We start from the raw sequence: 10620 nt of genomic DNA, 5'->3' as shown, positions 1-10620 counted from the left end.
TTGAACTTGATGGACGTGTGTCTTTTTTTCAACCTAACTAACTATGGTACTACGTATACAGGCCCAGACTGGGAGCCAAAATAGGCCCTAGCATTTCAAGTACACAGAGGCCCCGACAAGCCCACTAAGTAGTGAATGTCTATAGCATTGCCAGGGCCCACAGATTGAATGTATGTAAGTGCCAGTGTATGGCTATGTATGTTGGTTTCCCTGTGTGGGTTTGTATTTAAATGTCAGTATGTAAGTACGCAGGTAAGTGCCTTTGTGTGGGTATATAGGTAGGTGCCAGTCTTTGTGTGTTTGTGGATGCCAGTCTGTAGGTGCCAGTATGTGGGTATGTAAGTGTCAGTTTGCAGGAATGTTGGTAGGTGCAAGTGTGTGGGTATGTAGATCTGTGCCAGTGTGTGGGTATGTAGGTATGTGCCAGTGTGTTGGTATATTGGTAGGTGCCAGTCTGTGAATGTGTCTGTATGTGCCAGTATGTGAGTATATAGGTAGGTGCCAGTCTGTGAATGTGTCTGTAGGTGCCAGTATGTGGGTATGTAAGTGCCAGTGTGCAGGAATGTTGGTAGGTGCAAGTGTGTGGATATATAGGCCTGTGCCAGTCTGTGGGTATGTAGGTGTATGTATCTAGGTAGGTGCCACTGTGTGGATATGTAGGAAGGTGCCACTCTGTAGGTATATACGCAAAGGCCAGCCCTTGGGTATGTATTAATATGATGCTGCACTTGGCTACATGTATCGAGTCTTTAACGAGACTCGCCAGCATCAGCATCTGACTCCCTGGAGCTGGCGCAAAGGATTTTGGTTGATGTAGTTCAGATGTCCTTTTTCCCTATGGAAAATGTTTGTTTCAAAGACTTCATCTCCCATAGGGCAACGCGCAGACGGAATGCGGCGTCTGGCGCGGGGGCAGTTGGGCAGTGTAGTTCTTTCGGCGCACACGTACTTAAGAGCGGGAGGGAGGGAGAATTTGGTGGACTACGAGTCCCAGAGAGCAGCGGCAGCGCGGACCTCCCGGACTGTTTGAAGTGCGGTATCTGCTAGGGCTCACTGCAGAGGGGACACAGTCGGAGGAGCGGAGAGAGTCCCGGGGCGATGGCGGCCAAGGGGGTCGAGGTGGCACGGATCGCCAAAAAGCTGGATAAGATGGTGGCCAAGAAAAGCATGGCGAGTGCCCAAAACTGCAGGGGCCTCCTCCAATAGTCTATAGTCCCCATAGTCAGTGAGCTTCAATGCCTACTGCAGCCTGTACTGACTTCTGTGCCGGCGTGAGCTGCTGACTCTACTTCGTGCTGCAGCCTGTACTGAATTATGTGCAGCCATGCAGTCTCCTCTAGTCACCTGCTAATTAACCACCTAATATGGGGATTTACTCAGTGGGCTAGCCAGTTACTGGTCCAAACAGCAAAATATAAAAAAAAAATGCTGGGGAGCTACAGGATCTCAAATCTTGGAGACCCACTTTCCCACTAATACCTGGAGCCCATGCTCTTGCCCCTCTTCTGTAACACCCTCAGCGTTATAATGAGGGCACTCGATATCTGTATAGCGCAGACCTAACCTCCCCCTTCATAATAGAGCTTCAATAGATACCAAACATTTGGGGCTACGGCTGATGAATCGGGGAACCCCAAAAAAGCCTACAGCATATGCCAGTGTCCTGCCATTGGCAGTGCTTTGGCCAACACTAAGATCTAGAGGACCATCTATAAAGCCAACGGGTGTAATGTTGGCATTGGGGCAGGGACCTTTCTCAAAATATATCCTTCCCTAGTTTGGAAACATTTCCCCATAGTGAATTTTTACATTGTCCTAGATTGTCCAACTGCATAGACGTAATCAAATGTGGGATCAGAGGTTCCTATAGACAGGGGAGGTGTCTGTGACTGGTGTAATAAGCACAGAGATCTATATGCCATAAACTTACTCTTGGTTTCTAAGTCTATGGTAGGTGTGACACGGGGACAGGTAACTGGAAATGATACTGGGGCAATGGTGGATCAGCTTGACTATCATTACTTTTATATAAACAAATAACTGGCCAAATAAATGATACCGGTGAACTCTATTGAGACTCTCAGTACTTGCTCTGTACGTGGCACGTTGGGTTGTGGCTCTGGGCATCTTACTTCACCCTGTTCCTTTATTTCAGGGTCTGCTCCGGGAGCTGAAGAACATTCCTATAACCCTGGAGCTCCTGCAGGTAGTAAATAATCTTTCCTGATTCTACTGGCTGTGCAGATTAAGGCATATTCCAAGAACTTCCATAATAGAAACTGAGAACTTTGTCCTTCTTCGCTGCATTGGTCTTAAAGGGATACTGTCATGGGAAAAACATTTTTTTTCCAAAATGAATCAGTTAATAGAGCTTCTCCAGCAGAATTCTGCACTGAAATCCATTTTTAAAATAGCAAACAGATTCTTTTATATTTAATAATGAAATCTGACATGGGGCTAGACATATTGTCAATTTCCCAGCTGCCCCAAGTCATGTGACTTATGCTCTGATAAACTTCAATCACTCTTTACTGCTGTACTGCAAGTTAGAGTGATATCACCACCTCCCTTTTTCCCCCCAGCAGCCAAACAAAAGAACAATGGGAAGGTTACCAGATAGCAGCTCCCTAACACAAGATAACAGCTGTCTGGTAGATCTAAAGGTGACCATACACGGGCCGATAAAAGCTGCCGACAGACCGTGTCGGCATCTTATTGGCCCGTGAATGGGGCCCCCCGACAGGCTTCACCGATCGAGATCTGGCCGAAAGTCGGCCAGATCTCGATCGGATGGGACAAAAAATCCCGTCGGATCTCGGCCGCATCTATTCGTTGACGCGGCCCCGCGATCCGACCGCCCGTTAGGCATCGTTAGGATCCGATCGTTGGGCCCTAGGGCCCACGATCGGAATAGCCCGATATTGCCCACCTCAAGGTGGGCATATCGGAGGGAGATCCGCTCGTTTGGTGACATTGCAAAGCGAGCGGATCTCTCAGTGTATGGGCACCTTAAGAACAACACTCAATAGTAAAAACCCATGTCCCACTGAGACATATTCAGTTACATTGAGAAGGAAAAACAGCAGCCTGCCAGAAAGCATTTCTCTCCTAAAGTGCAGGCACAAGTCACATGACTAGGGGCAGCTGGGAAATTGACAACATGTCTAGCCCCTGTCAGATTTCAAAATTGAATATAAAAAAATCAGTTTGTTCTTTTGAGAAATGGATTTCAGTGCAGAATTCTGCTGGAGTAGCACTATTAACTGATGCGTTTTGAAAAAAAACATGTTTTCCGATGACAGGATCCCTTTAAGTCTGACACTCTGCGTGGGGTTTATGTTCCTGCTTCCTCATGGCCCCAGACTGGGAATCTGTGGATTTTGGCAGATGCCTGAGGGGCTGTTGAAAGATGCCATATACAGTCACTATATATTTGGCCTGTGGGGGACAGTTTGGGCCTCATTGTACTAAATATTCTAGGGTCTATTTTGAATCCCAGTCCAAACCTGCTTCCTCCCATAGCCCACAAATGCAACAGGCAGTCTGTTGGTGATCAGTCAATGGAAATAACCATCCCAAGCATTAGCTGCGTTTGTGGGATGGGCATTAAATCAGTTTAGATTCTTATGGATCTGTTATGTAGGGTTTGAGTCTGGGCTTCATTGACCAAATAGGAGAGGGGGATGGTGGTCAGTACAATTTTCCAAACGATTTGTGTCTGATTCCTTAATGGTTGCTCTGTGCTGCAACTGCTACAAACAATCCAAGTATAAAAGAAGGAAAAGGAACTCCAGCAGTGTTACTGCAAATGACCTTTTATTCCGGGAAGTGGTAAACACAACATGTTTCGGGTTCCATACCCTTTATCAAGTGAATAATCATTATTTTATTTATTCTCTTGATAAAGGGTATCGAATCCGAAACATGTTGTGTTTACCACTACCCGGAATAAAAGGTTGTTTGCAGTAACACTGCTGGAGTTCCTTTTCCTCCTTTTATACTTGGGTTTCATTGACCTCATGATGTATCAGTGACATATGATTACATTCAGGATGGACAGGAGGTGGATGCAACATTGGGGACATTTTTCAGCTTAAATGTTTCCGTCTCTGATTCTGAGATCCATTCTGTCTGGTGAGGTTCAGCCTTGAATGCAGTAAGTTGGCACATGCAGTTAGCTGTGCGCATTAGTTATCTCTTGGTTTGCATGACTAATGCATGGGCAATGCTATTGCCGATGACACGTCCCAATTCCAGAAGGTAAATAGCTGATTGTAAGGCATAAATATGGGTCTATTTCCTTTAATTCTTTATTCAGTAGCTTCCCATTAACTGTATGATGTTTCCCTTTCAGTCCACCCATGTAGGAATATCCGTGAATGCACTAAGGAAGCAGACTAATGACAATGAGATCATCACGCTATCGAAATCTCTTATCAAGTCATGGAAAAAATTGCTGGGTAAGTGTGCTCCCCCATTCTAGGGTGGGGAAATATTGTTTCTTTCTGGACTTATGTCCCTGTGTGGGGTTACCAGGCCCATTTATTATAAGTTAATGCCCCACCGCATTGGTTCCCTTTCTTATTGTCCCTTGGCAGACCAATCAGAACAGCCAGGAAAAGAGAAGCCTCAGATAATACCCAGCTGTTACAAGGAGAAGGGGTAAGTGCTCCTGGGAGCTCCCCATGGGGCTGTATCTAAAGGGATGAGTTAAGGTGTCAGTCTAATGCAGGGGTCCCCAAACTTTTTTACCCGTGAGTCACATTCAAAAGTAAAAAAAAGTTTGAGAGCAACATAAGAATGCAAAAAGGTCCCAGGGGCAGGCCCGGACTGGCAATCTGTGGGTTCTGGCAAATGCCAGAGGGGCTGCCATAAGATGCCATAGACAGTCACTATTTATTGGGCTGGTGGGGAGCTGATTGGGCCTCTCTGTACTTGGAATGCCAGGGCCTATTTTGACTCCCACTCCAGACCTGCCCAGGGGTGCAAAAATACAGTCTGTAATTGGCTATTTGTAGCCCCCTATGTGGACTGGCAGCGTACAAGAGGCATTGTTTGGTAGTACACATGTTTTTATGCACCTAAAAGTTTAAAAATAAGCACCTGCTTTGAGGCCACTCGGAGCAACATCCAAGGGGTTGGAGAGCAACATGTTGCTCTCAAGCCACTGGTTGGGGACCACTGGTCTAATGGATGGGTGTGCAGCCTAAGGGTGCTGTTCTTGCTTTCTTAACAATTTTTTTTCAGCTCTTCCAAGAAAATTGAGGTGCCAAAGACCCCAGTCTCTGCAAAGATGACACGTTTCCCCCCTCTGCCAGTCACTTCAGATTCTGTTCGCACCAAGTGCCGAGAGATGCTGAATGCAGCGTTACAGACAGATGGTGTGTTGTCTCACCAAGGCTCCCATTATATATTTATGTATATCAGCAGTAGATTTCATATTGGGGGATTGATAGAAGGGCTCACTGCGACCCTGAACTCCTCAAATCTTTTAGTCCAGCTTAATGTTGTCATGCCTGTTCTGTTCAGCTAATGATACACTTAGTTCTTTTGTCAGGAGATCCTGTGGCTATTGGGGCAGATTGTGAGCTTCTGGCAGCACAGATTGAGGAGGATATCCTTCTGATAGGGGCAGGGGCTTTGGTGGGCATCTGTTATCATTAGCTCTTGTGTCCTAAGATTCACTTAGGAGGATTACAACCTTGACTCTTCTCACTGGTGTTTCGGGAGATGCAGAACACAGATATGAAATACAAGAACAGGATCCGGAGTCGCATTTCAAACCTTAAGGATTCCAAGAACCCAGAGCTTAGGAAGAATGTGCTCTGTGGCATCATTACCACCGAGCAAATTGCTATCATGTCCTGTGAGGTAAGAGGGGAGTATGAGCACCGGAGAAAGGTGGGATCTGTCAGGGTTCATGTGCTGCTAAAAGGCGGAAAGTGCCTTCAGCCCCATAATTGTGATGGAGCCAGGTACCTAGTAGGAGTGGAGAGAAGGCAGTGGTGCCTAGTGGGGTGGAGAAAAGGCAGTGGTGTCTAGTGGGAGTGAAGAAAAGGCAGTGGCGGTAGTGGAGAGAAGGCAGTGGCACTTAGTGGGAGTGGAGAGAAGGAAGTGTTGCCTATTGGGAGTGGAAAGAATGCAGTGCCTCCTAGTGGGAGTGGAGAGAAGGCAGTGGTGCCTAGTGGGAGTGGAGAGAAAACAGTGGCACCTTGTGGGAGTGGAGAGAAGGCAGTGACACCTAGTGGGAGTGGAGAGAAGGCAGTGGTGCCTAGTGGGAGTGGAGAGAAGGCAGTGGTGCCTAGTGTGAGTGAAGTGAAGGCAATGACGCCTAGTGGTAGTGGAGAGAAGGCAGTGGCGCCTAGTGGGAGTGGAGAGAAGGCAGTGGTGCCTAGTGTGAGTGAAGTGAAGGCAATGACGCCTAGTGGGAGTGGAGAGAAGGCAGTGACACCTAGTGGGAGTGGAGAGAAGGCAGTGGTGCCTAGTGTGAGTGAAGTGAAGGCAATGACGCCTAGTGGGAGTGGAGAGAAGGCAGTGGCGCCTAGTGGGAGTGGAGAGAAGGCAATATTGCCCCTATTTCTCTTATGGGATAGGTAAATGGAGGCATTGGTGCCAAGGAGCCAGTTTCCTGAAGATAACATTATATGATAGGCTGATCGGTAATAAGAGTCACGCACTCTTGTAGGAAATGGCCAGCAACGAGCTGAAGGAGATGAGGAAAGCGATGACCAAGGCCTCCATTCAGCCGCATCAGATCGCAAAGACCGGAGGAACTCCAACAGACCTGTTCACCTGCGGGAAATGCAAGAAAAAGAATTGCACATACACACAGGTATTCTCTACGGATGTACCCCTCTGCCCCTAATGTACTCTGTGCTGTACCCAACTGTAATGTTAACAGTCCCCTAAGCCTCACTCTGTGTACTGTTTATAAATGATACCATAATCTACACAGTGCTGTACACAACTAGACTCTGTTATAGGTGTTGCTGCAGCCAATCAGTGGTTTCCTTTGGTCTGTCCAATGCAAGTTAAATAGTGACAGTGCACCCTACAAGCAGAGATGTTTATTGGGCATCTACCTAACCCATCTTGTTACCCATGCCTTTCCCTTAGGTACAGACCCGCAGTGCTGATGGACCAATGACCACATTTGTCGTGTGCAACGAGTGTGGGAACCTCTGGAAGGTGAGATTCCCTCTGTGGATTCACTTTTATCTGTGGGTTTATATTGGTTCATTTGTGGGCTTTCCTTATGTTATGGGGTTATTATCTTGCACTATGTGACCAGATTTTGTAGTCTCACTTAGAAACTAATCCAAGGCTGCATTTATTGGTATGGTCTCTTGTATCACATGGGGTGCAGTTTCTTATTGTTATGCTACAACGCAAGAGCTCCCCTGTGGTACCTGTTGGAAAAGGTGCCTGGGCAGCTGGTTAGATAGGCTTGATACAGCCAAGGGATGCATCCGAGTTCAATATTTTATATATTTTCAAGAACATGTAACTGTCTATGGGGTTGGGTTTTGTACGGTTAAATGATGAGTATCCCCTATGCACCCCCAAACCACATGTAATGCTCCAGTCCCATCACATTCAGCTTCTGATGTGGATTGCTGACCAGGAACATGCACACTGGAAACCATGACCCAATGTGACTAGACATGGCAGCCTCCAGCCCCTGCGGGACACTTTGTGTTCTTATCACAAGTATGTGGCGAGTAGACAACTGCCCCCATAAATGTTTTTGCTATTTGTGGTTTATTTTGGACGGTGCTGGGCTCATTCATGATGATTGGGTTTGTTGAGATTCAGTAAGGGCCTTGGCGTATTGAGATTTTTGGCTTCATAAAGAGAACAGTAAGGATTTCAATAACCAATCACACAGACCATCTTATAATCTCGATTGGGAAGTCTACATGCCAATTTGACTGTAGGCCTCGTCCAGTGGGTATTTTGGTTGCAGAAAGAAAGGGTAATGTATAGGAAATTATAGTAGATTAACTCTATATGATGTGCTTAGTGGGGGGAGCTGTTTTATGCATCTAATCTGATAACAGCTAAAATCTGCTCCTTTCCGAGCCTGTGCCCTTCTCCTCTCTCCCCATGCAGTTCTGTTAATCGTTTCCAGGCTGGTCAGTGAAAATCCTCCTCCCTAAACTCGCAGGAAGGTACATAATTTCCCCCCACAACCGCCATCATGCAGCAAAGACTTTGCTTCAGCATTTGTTCAAAAATATGTAAAATATTTGTGTTAAATAAACTTTTTTTGCCACATTGGTTTTTGTTGATGATGCTTTCAGCACAGGGGGTCTGTAGCCACTGTGACAACTAGACCTGTAGGGGTACCTGGGTCAGTGCCTTGGGGCCGCTTTCCACAGTCTTTTAGGGTAAAAACAGTCACAGTAGTCGCTCCTCTTAAAGGCAAGTGCCTGCAGTTTATTCTGTTACACAGTCTTTAGTAACAAGCACACCAAGAAATCAAAACAAGGAAAAATAAACCCTTGCACCAGAGCGCTGGCTAAACACAGTTGGCAGACTAACTACAGTTGGGTGGCTTTCCCAACACCAACTTAAAACAAAAGAATCACCATATAACACAAAACTCTGGTAATCAGTACCTTCCCTTTGCAGTGCAGCTCCTGCTCTCTCTCTCACTCTCAGGTGGGAGGGGTCTCTCCTCCCAAGGTCAGTCAGGTACTTTAGCTGCAGCAATTACCTTGCAGCTTTAATCCATGTTCCAGGGTGTTGTATTATATAACACCCTGGGAGAAACATATTGCCCATCTATAACTAACCCAGCTGCTTTGTTACACCACAAACACTGGGTTTCACCTGGCCATAAGCATACCAATAATGTATGGTGCCTGGGGGGCCCAGAGCCGCCATCACAGGGTACAGTTGGCCTGGCAGAATTTAGGTTTAAAGGGGGGCCCGGCTGGGCTGCACTTTCCGGATTAGCTGGGCCACTCTTAAGAGCATGTATGTTGCCAAAGATCGGAAGACCCAAAGACGCGAATGAAGCTGAAGACCTAAAGCCACGCATGGAGCCGAAGCTGAAGATCGAAAGCCGCAAATGGAGCTGAAGACCCAAAGTTGCGAACGGAGCCGAAGAAGTACCGAAACCGCGAAAGGAGCTGAAGCCGTGAAACCTAAAACTGCTAATGCCAAGGACAAGGTAGAAGAGACTGAGGTAAGTTCCACTGAACACCAATGGGTTTTTTTGTTACTGTAATTAAACCTCTGGCCACCAATGTTTTATTTTTATCCTCTGTGGGCCCCTGGCCACCAATGTTTTGTTTTTTTTAACTTGTAGGAGGGACCCTGGCCACTAAAGGGTTGTTGAACTTGTAGGGGGGGCTGGCAACTAATGACGTTTTTTTAACTTTTATGGGGGGCCCTGACCACCAATTGTCTTTTTTTAACTTGTAGGGGGGAGCCTGGCCACTGGTGAAGTTATTTAAAACCTTTTATTGGGGTGCCTTTGACCATCAAATTTTTTTTTAACTTGTAGGGAGGGACGCTGGCAATCCATGGGTTTTTAGTGTTTATGTTTTAGCGCCTATGTTTTAGTGGCTTTTTTACTGTGGTGGGTGCGGCCCAGAAAATGTTGTACGGGGCCCGGGATTTCTGATGGCAGCCGTGATGGTGCTCCTTCCAGTCTGACCCATATCCAAATACTATGCAATCGATCGGTTCTGGAATTGGACAGGGTCGAAAATTTTATTTACTGATGCACCATGTCAGCCAATGAGGAATTGAAGAGAATGCTCAGTGTGTTTGAGTGAGAAAGGTTTGTTATTGTAACCCACATAATACCCTGTTCATTATGAACACCTGTGCATCAATGCTTTTAGGGAAGCAAACCCTCCTTTCGTCAGAACACAAACACAAGTGCAGCAAAATAAAATATACAAGGCTCCACCCCAGTTTCCCAGAGTACCTCATTGTCCAATTATTCTGCAATGAAGCTTGATATCCAAAGTGAGGCTTGAAAAATGCAAGTCAATACATTTAAGTCCAATGTGATAAGCTTTTTAACCTTACATGTTATTTAAGTGTTATTGAATCAGAGGAAGCATGTTCACAATCATTACCAGATTAGTAAAACAACCAGAAAATACCACCAACAGGCTGTTCGCTTTACCTTTACTTTTTATATTCCCACCAGTCTGTGAAAAAAGGGGAAGAGTCTAAATACCGGTGAAACTTACCAACATTTTCGTTGTGACCTTTTTGGATGTACTGTAACCAGTCTCCACTTCCAATATGCTTCCCTTTTAAAGAGGGCCAATATTTAAAGGGACCTGTTATTCCGAATGCTCGGGAACTGGGGTTTTCCAGATAAGGTATCTTAAAAAGAAACACAGAGAAATCACTTGGTGGGACATTCATTAAGATTCGTTGTTGTGCCAGCGTCCGCTTCGCCACACTTCGTCAGGCGTATTTTCGCCAGCGCTACGCAAATTCACTAAAATCCGAAGTTGCGCTCAGGGGAATCGTAAGGTTGCGAAGTTGCGCTAGCGTTAATTCGCCAAGCAAAGCAAAGTTACGCTAGCGATGGTTAATTTGCACACAGCGCCAAATTCAAGTTACAATGGAGGTATATGTAGCAGCACT

At 46.1% G+C, this 10620-nt stretch overlaps 1 protein-coding gene across 1 annotated transcript; it reads left to right on the top strand.

Annotated features, from left to right (window-relative positions):
- Positions 1-230: 230 nt before the first annotated feature.
- Positions 231-8275, top strand: LOC108706120 (transcription elongation factor A protein 2-like). Its single transcript, XM_041577052.1, has 10 exons — positions 231-1170; positions 2156-2206; positions 4355-4460; positions 4599-4662; positions 5248-5381; positions 5558-5614; positions 5717-5871; positions 6686-6832; positions 7117-7188; positions 8113-8275. Exons 1-10 carry the CDS (start codon positions 1099-1101, stop codon positions 8119-8121), a joined length of 867 nt encoding a protein of 288 aa, XP_041432986.1. The 5' UTR covers positions 231-1098; the 3' UTR covers positions 8122-8275.
- Positions 8276-10620: the final 2345 nt, after the last annotated feature.

This window comes from Xenopus laevis, chromosome 9_10L (genome assembly GCF_017654675.1).
Source record: "Xenopus laevis strain J_2021 chromosome 9_10L, Xenopus_laevis_v10.1, whole genome shotgun sequence".
Lineage (NCBI taxonomy): Eukaryota > Metazoa > Chordata > Amphibia > Anura > Pipidae > Xenopus > Xenopus laevis.
The sequence above is the reverse complement of the archived record's forward strand: the minus strand, read 5'-3'. Positions and strand labels throughout refer to the sequence as shown.